General features: G+C 40.4%; 1 protein-coding gene across 1 annotated transcript in view; it reads right to left on the reverse strand.

Moving 5' to 3' along the window:
- DPP6 (dipeptidyl peptidase like 6) overlaps positions 1 to 16,438 on the reverse strand; it is a 548,682-nt gene extending 532,244 nt beyond the window's left edge. Inside the window, exon 1 of the mRNA XM_027450427.3 lies at positions 16,213 to 16,438. Coding sequence (XP_027306228.1) covers positions 16,213 to 16,272 — 60 coding nt within the window. The 5' untranslated portion in view covers positions 16,273 to 16,438. The remainder of the gene's footprint in view (positions 1 to 16,212) is intronic.
- Positions 16,439 to 16,699: the final 261 nt, after the last annotated feature.

Genomic DNA, 16,699 nt, shown 5'->3' on the forward strand with positions numbered 1-16,699 from the left:
TGTGGCCAAGCGGGTTACAACTTGAGCCTTTTCAGATGCAAAGGGGCAGCATGAAATGGATGTCATGGTAATGCTTTCCTCTTATGAAAGAGAGATTTCAAAGACTTTAATATCTAAATAAATTAATTCCACAATTAAATATATGTATAGATAGTTAGGATTTTTGAAAAGTGATATGCAACTACCTAACTTTGCTAAATAAATGACCTAATTCTTCTCCTACAGCTTTTCTGGAAACAGGTCCCTCACAGGGAGCATCTCAGGTTGGGAATGCAAACCCCTCTGATGCCAAGACAGAAGTTAATGAATGCAAATATTGACTATTAAAACTACCAATGAGTGACCTCAAGTATCTGAGTTGAAAAGCTAAACAGGATAAATACAAGGATAGCTTGACATAGGTTCTCATCTCAAAAATAAACAAACCTCCCACAAAAAATGTTAAGTGTACTAGCACAAACTGAACTGAAGCCGCAGAGCAGGAAAAAAAAAATAGATCTCTGATAGCTGGAACCAACAGTGTTCATTTTCCTTAGAAGAAAAAGCAAAATCTGAAACTTGGTTGAAGAAAAGAAAGGCACAGAGTTCAGCATGCAGCTTATGATTACATCTGGGTCTTGTTAGAAAATACCCCATTTGCTGATGCCAAAAAAGATAAAACCAAAATTTGACAGAACAGTCCTGATTTTCAGCCAGGCTTGAGACCTTTGGCCCACTGCAGGTGGAGAGAAAGAGCCTTAAAAGTAGTATAGGAAGAAAAGTGGTAGGTGGAGTTCTTGATATTGCACTTCAGGCATCAGCCTCTACTTGTCATTGGCACTGAGAACTTCTTGACTTGATCCCTTGGAGATCAGGATCTCCATCTCTGGTGCTCTATGAAGAGTGATGAACATAGAGAGCTCACTGAGGTGGAAACATGAGCATGCATTGCTTGATAAGCTGCTTTGGCAAGGGGCTGCAGAGTTTGGAAGCCACCCAGTGAATAAGTAGGGCCCTGCTGAGAAGAGCCATGTTGGCTGCAAAAATACAGCAACTTCTCTTTGGCTTCCCACACAAAGGTCACCCCAGAGGGTAGGAGAAGTGATGGCTTTGTGCTGGGAATGACATGCCAGAGTTGAGTTTGGATAGGCAGATAAATAGCAGTAAACTCTTGCTGGCTATTAACTCATGAGTATAGCCAATGCATAAGATGATGCACGCCAATATACCACTGTAACCCTCTTGTTCTGGTTGTTCAATAAAACACGCTATTTATTCCAAACCACTGAGGATTTCTCAGTATGCTATCTTTCTGATCTTTGTCTGAAGGAAGCACTGTGGCTGTTTAAACAGAAAGACTTTAATGGCTTACATCACTGTTCTAAAAATCTAAAATTCATTTCAAGCCACAAGAAGGAAGGAGAATACAATTCAACTTACAAAATATTAAGCATGCACCTGAAAACTTGTACTTCCCTTTCTCCTTTAAATAATGAAGGAAATTTTTAAAAAGGGATGTTACAAGGAGGAAAAAGTGCCAAAATCTCATTCTCAAATTTCTTAAGGAGTAGTAGAGTATTATGGTGATTAGTGCAGCTTGTACGAGTCCAAGTAAAAAAAAAGTCTGGCCTTGAACACAGAGATCTCAGAACTTCACTAAAGACAGGCCTCGCTGCTTCCCTATAAGACGCCTTTCTTTTAATGTATGTCTGCAAAGACTGCAACAGGAGAAACTGAATCTCATCTGTGTTGTAGGCATCTTAACCTCTTCTCCAGTTCAATCCCTCAGTGATTTAGGTGGACACTTGGAAATATTTTTTTTTCTCAGATCCCCATTGTCCTTGGACATATAGAGGCCCCTGAGTAACTCAGTCCTGTCAGACCTAGTGCCTGTAAGTATCTGAGGACTATTGATATCATCCAGCTCATTCATGGCAAACCTTGATTATTTCCAGAGGCAGTGAAGCTGATAGCACTTGTGGACTTGGCATGTAAAATTTCACTTCAGCATATTACTCAGTGCATAAAAATAATATTTACAAGTGCCACTCATTTATATGAATTTATTTGAAAATAATTAAAGGGCCAGAACTATCAGGACAATAGCAAGTATCTGAAACCATCTGTTATTTCTGATGTCAGTGAATACTCCCAAGTCAAAACTACTCAGGAGCAGTTTTATAGGGTGACTGTTCTTTAAGTATCTAGACACCTAACCCTAATGAAATCAGGGAAATTGAATACTTATATTTCCAGAGATGTCTGGGCATTGGATAAAAGCAGCAAAGGCTGGTAGTCTCCAGTGATGTCACTAAACCACTTGAGTGCAAATACCTTCCTTCTGCCAGCCAGAGGGCAAATAAATGAGCGGTTGGTTTATTATTATACAATGCTGAAGTCTGGACTCATTTCTTTTGCTCTTCCACAGATTGCAGCAGAGGGCATCCCAGAAGGGCTTCAGAGTTATGTGGCCCAAGTTTCAGGAAAGCACCCATGAGATTCTCAAAAGCAAAAGAGAGAAATCCCGCAAATAGTTCCCATCTCCCATGTAATGGTAGATGCTTGTGCAAAGATCACAAAATGTCATCTTTATATATAATATAAAACTATCTTCAAAAATCCATTGTCATCATTTCTCAGTTCCACTGTCTGTAAAACTGGAGTAACGTTAATCTAATGTAATCCAATCCAATTTAACAGTAATCAGTAGTGATCTGAAGAAAATCTCATTAGAGATTTTGAGAAGCTGAAACACTACACCAATGGAGTCCACAGAAATATCCTAGCAGATAACTTCCTCTTCCTTCACTCCTAATCCCCTCCCTTCTAAGGATAATGTCTCTAAATTCTGGGAGAGTTTTGAAAGTAACTTTCCAATGAGCTTCCTCATTTCCATAGGAAATGATGTTTTCCTACTGATTTTTACATATTATATTGTCACTTAGCTGTAGAGTTATTTTTAATGGGAAAGCATATCTTTTAAAAGTACAACTGAAGAAGAAAACTCCATTGTAACAATCCAAAGCTACCAAACAGAAAATGAGAATAAAGGCAGCTATATTTCCCTAAAAAAAAGTGAGGTCATGGCAATAGGCAATAGGACTAAAGAAAATGTCACCATGCTGGCATTAAAACCATGTTAATGTAGTGGAGAATGAGACTTAGCCCTAATTATGAACACCCAGTAATTACCCCATCTTTGGTTCTTAGAGCAATTGAGGAGGGAGCAGCTGTGCCAAAGAAACCATGGCCTGGCTAGTAGTTGACCAGCTAATGTTTCAACGTGCCCTGCAGGGCTCCCAAAAGACCTTGCAAATGTTGATATCACATTCACAATTACAGGCAAAGCATGATTTAATCTTGCCTCTTTTATCTGTCTTCATCTCCACATAGAGATTCATAAATCTCTTGTTCACTGATATCAGCATTTTTGCAACCCTTATTTCCCTGTTTAAAAAGGATTGGCTTGTCTGGTCTAACCTTTCAAAAAAAAAAAAAAAAGTAAACAGTAACAACAACAAAAAACACTACTTCACAATTCACATAAGAATCGTTTCTCTCCTGCTCCAGACAAGAGGTTCTCTCTCCAAAGATTTATCAGGATTGAAGTGCAAACATCAATCTAAGTTTCCTGCCACAATTACTCTGATCACAATTACTCTGATCAGAATAACCCATTCTTTTCCAAGCCACAAATTCTAGGAAAATAAAAACAGTCATTTTTCCCCAAGATCTTATTATGGATAAACTGATCAGAGGTATGCTAATCACACTGTAGTACTCAGCCCTCCAGCCTGACCCACAGCAAATGTCCTGGCCCTTGGGAAACGGCAGGCAAGAATTTAAAACCAAAATTCTTCCCATCTTTTCTCATCCATACAGACAGCAAGTAACACAGTGTACAAGGCTGCAACTGCAAGCGGGTTGCAATTTGAGATTAGGATTCCTAAATTTAGGAATTTAGGAATTTAATCCTAAATTTAGGATTCCTAAATTTAGGTGCTTATAAAATACCATGTGTCTAAACTCCTGTTACAATCAACAAGAATCTAGTCAAAAAAAGTCAAAGTTAGGGATCAGCAGGCCCACGGGGACCTTACAGTTAGCTTAATTGCACTGAATGTATCCCAGTGACTATAACTGGATTTTAGGTATGGCCAATCCAATACAGCTACCTAAGTGAAAGTGGCCGGGATCATTTGAGATGTCCCAGGACCTCCAAGATGTATTGTTGATGATGGTAAACACAACACAAGAGCTGTAGGAAATTTGTATTCCCATGGTACAGCAGCTGGAAGGATACCTGGCGCATCTCACATAGTGATAATGGAGAGAAACTCTACCCCTAAATTACATGTCAGATGAAGTCACACACCTAAACATTGGTGTTGTAATCCTTAAATTGAGTCCTATCCTTCAAGGACCACTTTACCTTGATTACCCAGTTAGAGTGAAAGTTCCTGAGGACTCAAGTAAACATCCTTGCATCATCTTGATGGTATTTTTTCACCTTTTAATGGAACATCTCTGCAGCAATACTGGCTATAAGCTTGAACATTATTTGATTTTCTTTTTTATTAAAAGAAATTGGAAACCTTGGAAAATAAGTGAAATTTCATGCTTGGCAATGCTATTATAGTGATGCTTAGGAGAGCTGTTACAGCATAGCTAAGCATGTAGCCAAAATGTGAAAATTCCTTCACATCAGAAAGAAGCAGTCTTTTCAGTGATGCACCAATATAACCTTCCGTGTCACCAAATAAACCTTTTTTGGGCAAGCACTGTGACTTGAACTCAGTGGAACCACTGACAAGCACATTCGAACTGGCTTCCAAGCACCTCATGGGACAGTAAGTACCTTTTGTACAAAACAATGGATATTGTATTGCCTTTGTTTTGACAACATTTACATTTTGTCATCTTATTTTAGTATTTGGGTGCATCTGACTGCTTCAGCCTCTGCAAATTTCTCAGCTGGACACAGTCATTGCTTACACAAAAGAGGGTTACAGTCTTGGTTAACTTGTTAAGATGAGGGCAAAGGTGGTAGGACCACTTTTTACTTTGCTAGCTTTCCCCTAACTCCTCAATTTCTGTTTCTATAGTAGAAGAGTATATATAAGTGACAGCTTCTAGCTAAAATATTGATATTTTTATCTTCTGGATGATCTCCATATTAAAACCCAAATCTAATAAATGCTTACAAGGAAGTTAGAAGAGGGGAGCTTTTTCAGAAAGAATAAGTCATTTGTACTAATGTCTCTACAAACTATAATTTGAAGTGCCAAAAGCTTCATTTTGTACAACCACTAAATTTTTAAGCACCAGGAGCCACAGTTTTTCATTACTATGTTCTTCAATAAACTTCATGCTTTACACTCTGAAAAAGCTTTAGTAGGAACTCTTCCACTAGTACACAAGAAATTTAGATATATTGCCTCTGCTGGCAACACTGAAATTTAGACATGTATCTCCTTCTTCTTATTACAAAAATAAATAAACAAAAACAACAACAAACGGAATAATCTTCAGCTCTTTAAGTTAGTCCACATCAAATAGAAATCTTTTTTTTTTTTTTCTGATGCAAAAGATAAGCTGTAAAATGCAATGAAGCTAGCAAAGGAAAGTATCTGAGGAAGGCTAACCATTGGAGTCACTTAAATCTATCTTTGACAGCAAAATACTGTAACTGAGTATTTTTAACATAATATTATGATGTGCAGAACATTGATTACTTTCCATTAAAGTAATAAAAACTGAAATTTTCTACTGTTTTTTTGAGGGAAAGGAAAAAGGCAAGGAAAAAAAAATACTTGAAATATTGCTATGCATACAGAGTTTGAGGGTCCAAAAACAGTCTCTTTCCTCTCTTCAATCTTTGGCTATATATCTCATCAGTTCTATAATGACCACATGTGGCTCCAAATTTTAGGTGCAGATTCTGAGCATCAGCTTTAAAAACCTTCTTAAAAGCCTGTGTTGTAGCAATCAAAAAACATCATTAACTTTTCAGTAGCTCATGTTTTCATATCTGTGTTTCAACCTGAGTCAGTCCATGAGCTGGTTAAATCACAATGGCAGTGTATTTGGGTCTATTAACACTTTAGACATCCTTCATGGGCAACGTTTCACACAAATGGTTAACAAATGGTCTTGAGTTTTCCTTACTACTTAAAGGAAAACCATCTGGTTTTATTGACAAGAACTAAATTAACTTATTTGTAAAGTGGAATATTCAGTGTCCTCCCTGCCATGAAAACCAGCAGGAGCATATTAGGTAGAGGAAGGAAGCAAGAATGAACCCAGAATAAAGGAGTGAAAGACACAGGACAGATGCAGATATGCTCTGTAATATATCTGCAGCCTTAGGGAGTTTAGGAATGTCAGTATAATTCAAATGACTGAGGTGGGAACAAATCAGAAAATATGGAGATAGAGAACACACAGAAGCTAACCTGGGAAATCCAAGATTAGTCCTGACCTGGTGGAAAAGAGATCCTTAACAATAACAAGTGACTACACTACCCGTAAATGACTGAAAGGCATTGGCAGCCTCTCTGATGGCAGATTAACTGTGCCACAGGTGGTCAGAAGAGGACTGGCAGTGCGGCAACACGTCATGTCGAGAAAAATGCATTACACTGTGTGCTTTCATTGGGCCCCAGATATAAACCTGGTTCACGTTAAGCAACCTAAGAGAAGCCCCATGACAATCAATGAGATCGCACACTGAAATCAGTGCTGAAAAACAAGAATAAAATGTGAAGAATAAAGTCCTTAGTTTGAGGGATATCCCTAACCCAGTGAACAAATTTAAAATGTAAGCTCTTTGATGGAACAGTATTGTGCTTTGATAAGAAGTAGTATTGTGCTCTCTGGCTGCACAGCCTCTTGTACAATTGGATCCCAATATGCAACCAGTGTTCCTAGGGAGTGCTGCAATAGAAATAACATTGACGCGAGTCCCTGCTGCTGCACCTTTCCTGGACTTGTTTCTTTTGAAAAACTATCTGATCCTCCACTCTGGAGAACAGTTAAAGCAGCAGCAAAGACTCTGTGTGAGGTCATTATCCTGCAAAATCTTAGTTGCATAAAGAAATACTGCACTGAAGAGCTGCAAACACAATGGTGTTGGGATGCTAAGAGGAAGTCCAAGAGTCAAAAGCCTAGAAGCATAAACTAATGCATAAAGAAACATTAAAAAAAAAAAAAAAAGCATATGGTGTATCTACTGCCCTGAGTAAATTAGCAGCAGCACACATCTGTCTGCCATAATTTAAACCTCTTCCTAGCATTCCAATTTGAGATGCCATCTGCAAATAAGCAAGTTAGCTCACCTCGAAACATTGCTGTTCTGCCCCTTTTCAGTTTGCAGGCCTAGCTGGCAGGGGCCCAGCACCAGCCACCTCTGTCACCTCCCAACACTCTCCCTGGGACTCTCAATGTGGAAAAGCCTTTGGTTTGCCACAGCATCTTTCATTTTTCCTACTCTAAGGCACAACACCTAGAAATTAGTCTACATGCTCTCTTTCTTGCTACCCCACCATTTCCTAATATTAAGAATCTCCCCTTCAAACAAGCTGAAAATTTGACATGCTCCTGCTCTCGCCACATGCATTTTGATTCCAAGCTCAACTTGCTCCTTTGCATAAGGTTCCCCTGGGGACATTTTCCAGAGCAAGGTTTGCATTTCACAGTATAAGGACCAAGCATCCTTCTGTGTTGCTGTCCGTCCTATGCCTGAACTCAAAGGAGAATATGTTCATAACAATGTTAACATTTCCTAAAATCTCTGATTTTAAACACAGTAATATAAGGCGAACGATAAGAAGGGAAACCCCACTTAGTGGGTTACAAAGTTGTTATCCTTCATGAAAGAGCTGGCAGACCATGCAAAGGAAGTGCTCATACATATTCTTAGCAACAGAAAAAAACTAAAGCATGGACAGAATATTTGCCCCAGTATGGAACAATTACTAGACTGCTGTGATTTCACAGTAGACCCCCAAGACCATACTGAGAGACTAAAAGCAGGTTAGGGCATTTTTTTCTTGCTGGCAGCAGTGTCTGGCCTTTATCTTAGATCCCAGCTGATTTTTAAGTGACAATGCAAAAACATAAAGCCCGAATCACTTGGCCAACATCCCAGTGCAACATGGGACTTAATAAGTGAATCAAGATCTTCCCCTTTAGCATTATGCAAGTCTATACACCAAACTTTATTTCTGGAAACACCATGAAATGCAAATTAGCCCTACCAATACCTAGGTCATTTTTCTCAATTCTGACTGATAACCAAACCATTTCATCTACAAAAGAAATGTCCCAGCATGTCAATCTAGCTATTTTTGTTTAAAATGGGCATAAAAATCCCCAGCATAATATAAAAATCATAAATATTGAATTCTGTCCAGAATAGGTGTAGGTAAGATGCACAAAAATAAACAAATGAGAAAAATAAATAAATAAGGCAAATGTCTCTCCTGTTTACTTAACAGCACCAATATAGAAATAACCCAGATGAGTTCCAGTGAACAAGAAATTGCATCTGAAGTTAATCCCTTTTCTTATTTTTCTATAGCCTAGAGGTTCTTTGTACTCTTGCTGAAGTCAATGGCCTCAAGTGATCCATACCGCGTTCACAGCATGATATTATATCTGTTTTATTGGGAAACACAATAGTCAAAATGCTAAAATAAATCTTCTTCCTATTATTTGACTTAAGCACTTAAGTACTGAAATTGCTAAGCTAATTTATTTTGATTATCAGCCCACTGGTCTTGGTATTATAAATTAGCCCCACATTTTTGATGTAGCTTCCAGCTATGACTGCCTTTTTTTGATTTTTGGAGGGGGGATTATTTTTTTTTTGGCTGGGGGGGGGGGGGGGCAGCAGGGGCAGGGTTGAGCACATATCAGCACATATCACATTAAGATTTTCTTGAAATTTCTATTAAATTGCTCTGGTCAATAACAAGTTAATATAAAGAGGTTTGCAGTTAGATGACATTGATGCTCACACATTTGCCCTGTCCTACACCAGTTAAAAAGCCATTGCAGATTCCAGTTATAACACTCACAGCTCCGGCTGCGTTTTTAAAGCACCAACTGTTAGTTAATTTTGTTAGCATAAACACTCAATAAAATTTTATGGTGTGTTCAGCTCTCATTAAAGATGAAAAACAGCAGCAGAGAGCAGCACCCACAAATAAACCCAGAGCAGGATGGCTCTGATGTTGCAGATCCCCAGAGCTCATTTAGATTCAGGGCTTGGGGCTGCCCTCACCTGAGGTCACTGCAGAGATATGGAGAACAAAATCACCCACATAGCTGGAAACTCCTCACAGCCCTACCATAATGCTCCTGGCAAGCATTTACTGGTGAAAGAATAGTCCTTCTCCAACCTCTTTCTTATGTTCCCTCAAAAACCTTGAAATAACATCTGCTCTAGGCAAAATACACCCTTGCAGGTGCATACCTGCACAACCATACAACCAACCCCACTCCTTTTACTCCCCATCGCCCAGAATACATGTGGTATGTCACAAACGAGTGGGATCAACAAGCACTGCAGGAGCTGCTCCCCAGGTTGCACTTCGCAATTAGATTCTCTTCATCTGGGGAAAGCATGACCCCTACCAAGAGGTTCATGATCCATTGGGCATTTATAAAGTCAGCCTGGCCATCTCCCTTTGTCTTCCCATACTTCAAAGGGTATCTTTGCATCTTCCACCAAAATTTCTAGTGTTGAACCATCACGCTCCTTGCAAAATTTTCAGTTGCTGGAAACCTTACAGAACAGCTGGCACTAGGACGGGTGCAAGGAAGCACTCAAGGGAATATGCCTGGAATTAACTGGCAAAAGCCATCAGGTATACAAGGAGAACCACAGAGAAATCAGATTTCACTGTCTGAGATAATACACAATCAATACTCCTAAAATTCTCAAGGCTGGGTTGCTTAAGGTTTTAGAAATTTCTTAAGTCTTTTCATTTACATCAACAGAAGCAAAACATCTCTCACTAATTCAGCGCTTCCACCAGATACTGCCAACTGAGAACTTACAGTTTACAAGAAAGAGTGAGAATGTGACAAAAACAGTTTCAAACACTTCCCCTGAAGTTCCCTAGCATTTTTTCTTGATTTACAGTTCATCTTTCCCAGTTTTGGCAGGTTTTGCCTTCCTCTGCTGATTTGTGAACAATCCCCCACAAAGGATAGAGTAGATAGAGGATCTGTAAAAACTGATATAGGGGAAAGAGTTAAATCAACACTACACAATTCCACCCCGTGTACAAAATAAATGTTTCTCCATGAGTAGCCAGACTAAATCCTGGCTTCCTAAAGGACAGAGGAAGTGTATAGGTTTCCCAAGTCAATAAATTTTTTCCTTTTCATTGACCCCAACTTTCTCCTGCTGACACTTATACTGGGCAAGAGATAATACGTTTTTTAGAGAGGGATATGTTGGTGGGATGTTGAGAGCATATGTGCCAACTGGATCTTAAATGGACAATAGCTAGTTTTGCCTTCTTTGTCTATGATAGAGAAATTCAGTTAAGTATTAAGTATTTAGTAAATTATTAGGTTTGTTATGTTTGGTAGTTTACATTCAGCGCCTTACTTCACTGTCTGTATAAACAAGGCAATTCTCCTATTATCCCAGATTTTTGCCCCTATTGTCAACTTCAAGTGTAAACTCTCTGAGGCAAAGCCATTTCTGTCTATAAGGAGTTACAGCATCCAGCAGGGCTGGGCCTCAAACGTGGCAGGGGCTCTCATGCAGTGCTATATTAGACTATTCTGAAAGCTTGATGTCTTGAGATGGAAGTGTGATTTCTTAAGGGTCTGCCCATCGAGCAGGGGTGGATTTTGAAGATGGCTAACTGATCGTGCTTTAAAACCCTAGCAGCCACAGCAGGTCCTACTTTAATACTTATAGGGTGCAGAATTCAACCTTCCGTTCCCAATAGGGTATTAAAAATGGACAACTCATAAATATACTCCTTAGTTGTGCCCATACATGGCATCTTCCCCTACACAGTAAAATGCAATGTGCAAGTAAAATTGAACTTGTTTCCACTTTAGCAATAATACACAGGAACTACTATAGCTTCTTTATCTTCATTTTCTGCATCCAGGAGTGCTAGAAATGCTGCAGCTCTATTGCTTTCATAAATTTAGAGGTATTGAATCTGTCTGCAATTAAACCAACATAAATAAGTAGTAATTCAACTGAAAACAGTGAAATTCACATGGGGTAATAGTTCATGTAGAAGAGAAGAGAATTAGATTCACCCAGTAAAGATGAAACAATCTTTTATTATAGGACAGTTTAAAGAATAAAGCAACATTAACAAACAAACAAAAAAAATCTTTCATATCCCGTTTAAAGGTCATTATTGAGCTGTTGACCACAGATGCATGAGCACTGCACTGCCCATTTAGATCAACCCCTTGAACTCCTTGCAAATACTCTGTTCTGTATGGACACCCCAAAACTACAAATTATTTCTCTTATAGGTTAATTTTGTGATTTTCAAAATAATGGCAGTGAAACCAAAGGTACAATCAAAACTCTATCTCCAGTTCATCATAATTCAGTGTACTTTACTTTTACAAAGACTTTAAATTACTCCACTGAGTTGTTTTCATACCCACTTTCTTGCATACTGATATTGATAATTAGTACAATTGTCTCTTCTTTAAAATGAGAAGAAAAAAAAAAAAAAAGAAGAAGAAGAAGACTGTCCAAATGATTTGCTGATATCCTCAGGCATTCATTAGTGCTGATTAAAAATCAAGTTACAGTTATTCAGGCAGATGTCCCAACCTCAAGAGTTTGATTCAATGAGCTTTTCTTAATATGCAGACATACATAAAGCCAAGAGAGGAAGGGTGGTTGCTCAGTATCTCCTGTAGCCTAAAATGTGTCCTGTAAGCCACACGTAGGAAAACCACGATGGGAACATACACCATTTACTCAATTTTATCCCAGTGTTGTTTCTTTTTGCCATAGAGCTTGAGTGATTCCTATCACTCCTGTTATGAGAAAAAAACACTCACCTCCAACCCACTCATTGCGATCTGAATGAAGAAGAGGTTAAAGCCTAGATCCACAAATAGATTTAAATGTCTAACAAAACATTGCAATTTAGGTATCAAAATAAAAGCATTACCGTCATAACAAATGCAGGCTATTTGGGATCTCATCACTGATGTGCTACTGGGGTCATACATTGTGTACTGGTGTACACCAACAGAGCTGTACCAATATCTGATGGGACATCATGTCTCAGAGGTAGGAAACCTTACCCAAAAGATGCACATTGACTGTGTCTAAGACTGAGCTCCACACTAAAGAGCTACCACAGATATATTCATTCAAAGAGATGGCCAGAGAGAAATCAGAAGAGACTGAATCAGCAGGAGTGTTGTGCCAACCATTATGCAGTAATCTTCACATGAGGCTGCTGTACAAAACTGTGGGATTCAAACCATACCCTCCAGATGTGTGTATGAGCCAACGGTTTGGCTAAATGTATTTTCACACAAAGTAAAGAGAAAGTGCATCCCTCTCTCCCCTGGAGACATTGAGGCTTTCCATCTCCTTCCCCACTCCGAAGAACAGGCGCTGGCCCTTCTCCAAGAGGGGAATACAGGAGTGCTCCTGCTGTGCAGCAGCCTGTCCTCCTTTAGCTACAGTAACTCCCTGGAGTACAGGAGCTGGTCAGACTCTGAATCCCCATCAGTGCTTAAAAGTACACCAGATCCACAAATCCTGCTCACTGCAATACCTCCTTGCTCTCTGTACACAGATAGAAGACCCCAACCAGAACAGTTTCCAAAGAAAGAAATGACTCCCAATGTTTTTCTGTAGACTTTCCTCCCTTGAGATGGATGAAATTGGGAGTGTCAATATCAAATAATGACTTCTCACAACATCTACTTTGGTAATAATTTCAGAAAAGAAGCAAGATTTAAGACAACTTCAGTGCCTTGTGTTGGTTGGCACAGGGCTCTGGACTGCTAACAGAAACCAAGAGCCAGGAGCTGCAATGTGCAGTGCTGAAGTGTCTGAGTCCCCATATGGAGCTAGCCCTCGTTAATTCATTCAAGAAATCTGTCAAAATGAGACAGCTGGGAACTGACCCCCAAATTCTTATGCCAGTATCTGAATAATTGAACCATCTCTTCAAAAATGCTCACTTCCTTTGAGCTGAAGCCTGCTCTCAGCCCACACAAGAGGGCTGGCTGGTTTTGTGCAGACTCTCAGCAGTTTAGGGCTCACTACCCCAAGCACCCAAACATGTCAGAAATGTTCCTACAATGAAGATTTTCATTGCAGTGTTGGGGTGAATCCACTCTCCTTCCTCCCACAAATTCTCTTAAGAAAGGCAATGGGATTAGTCATAGGCAGGAAAAAAAAAAAAAAGAAAAAAAAAAAAAAAAGAGCATTAAAAACCATATGTACACCAACAATTTCTCAAAAATAGTTCTCTCTAACAAACAAATTGCAGCCATTCAGTAGAAACCATTCGTGTCTTAGAGATAGATCTTGGTTAAAACAGGTAAAAGGTGTTACATGGAAATGTCTGTAAACCTTACATGTTTTAGTGGGCAAGCATTACTACACTTTGAAATTACAACCAAGGCAGTCACTTAAGTGAGTATCCCTCACTAAAACGTTGTCTCCACTGCTCATCACAACTGTGCATAGCTGTAAATCTTTCAGAGGAAAGTTGGAGCCTGAGTGCTTATTGTCTAGCAAGAGGAAAAATCAAGTGAAGACAGGAAGAAGAGTGACCTTGCCCCAGTGACTTGGCAATTGCAGCTCTTAAGATGACACAATGTGCTAACATATTTTGGGGGAAGGAAAAAGAACAATTTATTTCATGAGCTGTGAAAATAATAGTGCTTGATTTGCAATGGATTTCCACCCCACACTATTTGCACAACCCATCCTCTCTTGCAAATACCCCAGCTCTCACACATTGCTGCTGCTTTCCTAACAAAACCATCCAGTTCTTTTGGGAGTTTATTCAACACTTCTTCCTTTCCCCCATTCTGTCCCAACCTCTACGCAGCCTGGGATGGTCTGTGGACAGCCCGTGTTGTACTTATATCCACATGCTGACTGGGTTGATGAGACAGGGCAAGTGGAGATAAGGGATGATTTCTCCCTATTTCTTCCCTTGTTCAGGTTAGTTATTCTTCTCTATGAAGCAATTGATTTCCATGCCACTTGTAGAAAGTTGATGTTTGCAACACTTCCATAGTTCTGTCTATTTTGATTAAAGTTAGCCAGTGAGTTCAAAAGTTAGGAGATGGGTAAGCCAGAGAAGTTTGGTTTGCTTTTTTTTTTTTTTGTCTTATTTTTTTTCCCCAGAAAAAAAAAAAAAAAAAAAAAAAAAAAAAACAGACATTAAACATCTCACAAGCATTTCCATGCTTCAGAAGTCAGTGTCACAAAACACTTAGTTATTTTGCCTCTTGTCTAGTCCACCACAGACATTTTTCAGATGGTTATTTTTTGGTTCTATTTTATATGCTCACATTTCTGAGCTCTGCAAGGTTTTCTTGCAAATAAATCAGTCATCCATGGAGCTCACTGTGTTTTAATTAAAAACTTGAAACCATCAATCATGTCAATCTTCTGATTTGAAAAAAATATATATTTATTTCCAATGGAAAAAAAAATATCCATTTATTACAATGTCTGAAAATAAGATGAGGTTGCCTTCAAGACAAATACAAAGGTATCAGTTACCATGTGCTAAGAACATACACATTTGAGGCTCGTCTCTTCCTTCTGCACTAAAGCAGCTTGATAAAATAAATTATTACTGACATGCAATAACCTTACCTGCTAAACCCAAAACTCACAGAAAACCAGAAAGTCCAAAGAAAGGAGGCCCGACTTTGAAATTACAGGCAAGATCCATGGAGGACCTTCAGTTTAAGGCCCTTGAATTATGCAAATTGCTTATGAATGGGTTTCACTTCAAATATATGATTAGTCATGGAGCTAAGTAAATAACTTCAGCAGACTCATCTAATCTGTTTGTGTACTTCCACAGCCTTCATCATGTAGCGTCTTTTAATACTCACATAGATGCAGGACAAGTGGGTTTATTCCTTAAAACATCATATGAGAAAAAAAGGACTAACAGAATTCATTTTTCAGGAGAGGTACAGGGTACATCAGTGTGCCTAAGAGTTGGCAAACTCTCACAAGCAGGACTGTACTGATTAAACGGGACGTTGCCAACCAGGTGAGCAGCAGAACCAGCATTTTAAACAGCACCACCACGTCAAGTCTAGAAGACGGAACGCAAAGCCAGTATTAAGAGGTAAAATAAGAAATAAAAAAGAAGCTAACAGCACCATTTCTGGTGAAACATAAATTTTGCATTTCTTTATGGTGCACCCCATTAACTAACACGGAAACATGTCTCTCTACAAAATGCTAGCCTTACAAAGACATTTGAAATCTTTGGGGAGAAAAATCAAGCAAAAACCCCTTCCCTCCTCCCCTCCACTCCCCCCTTTCTCCCGATAGAAATACAAACATTGAAATACACTTTGAAGAGTTGTAGAAGCATCAACAGAATTGCTTACAAGAGGCACATTAATTTACCCAACTCTCGTTTAACATTACAGCGTACCAGTGTTGTAAAGACAAATGCAAGGGCCATGCTCATTAATACCAGAAAAGGCTAGTGCAAATTTGATCAGAATCAGGTGCAAGAACCCCATTCCATTTCTGTTGGATTCAGCAGAGCACACAATCAGGTGTTTTATCCCAGCTATTATTTTTTTTTCTCCAGATGCTGGCTATGCAAACACACCGTGGCAAGAAGCAAAGCAGCAGACGCACCTGACCGCACACAGCACACCGGCGCTAATCTTTACTTTCACATCATTTTAACCCCTTAGAAGCAGGAGCGCCAGCCGGGACCGGTCCAGCACTGATGCTACGAGGCCGCAGCATCCTCGCTCCCTACAACCCCTCTTCGGCACCTCCCGGAGCCGCAGCCTAAAGGGCGTGAACCCGGCCGTGAGCCCAGAGCTGGGGGTAGCCAGAGAAGGGTGGATGCTCAAGTTGGCGAAGTGCAGGACCGGAGGGATGCTGCCCCGGGGCGGGGAGAGCTGCTCCAAAGCCACAGGTTTAGGGTCGGGGCTGCTGCCCGGGAACAGCCGAGGAGGAACAGGGCAGTTTATAGGTCTTACCTTGGGCCCTTTGCCGCCGGAGCAGCGAACGTTGTTGGTCACCCCGGCCGTCTGGTTCATGCTGGGGCCGGCCGGGAAAGTTGGGCTGGGGGGGCTCTGCGCCCCGCCGGGAGGATGGACAGGGCGGGCTGCCCCCGCACCGGGACTTCGCCCCCGGCCGCAGGGCTTGGCGAGCTGGCTTCCCGGCTTCCCAGCTCCAAACCCAAACCCAAAACAACCCCCCCACTTCCCCACCCGGCCGCTTCTTTCCCCCGCCCTCCAAAAGCAGAGGCGAGGCGAGCGCGGCTCTGCCCGCCCCCAGCACTCCGGGGCCGCCGCGGCGTGTGGGGGGGGAACGCTCAGCTCCGCGCCCCTCGCCCCGCACAGCTCCCCTGCTCCGGGTTTATCCCGATCTTCCCCCCTACCCCAGCACGGACACTGAGAAATCGCGTTAAAAACCTCAAGGCTTCCACTAAGCTTCAAGATTATTTATTTATTTATCCTTCCC

Source organism: Anas platyrhynchos, chromosome 2 (assembly GCF_047663525.1).
Source record: "Anas platyrhynchos isolate ZD024472 breed Pekin duck chromosome 2, IASCAAS_PekinDuck_T2T, whole genome shotgun sequence".
NCBI lineage: Eukaryota > Metazoa > Chordata > Aves > Anseriformes > Anatidae > Anas > Anas platyrhynchos.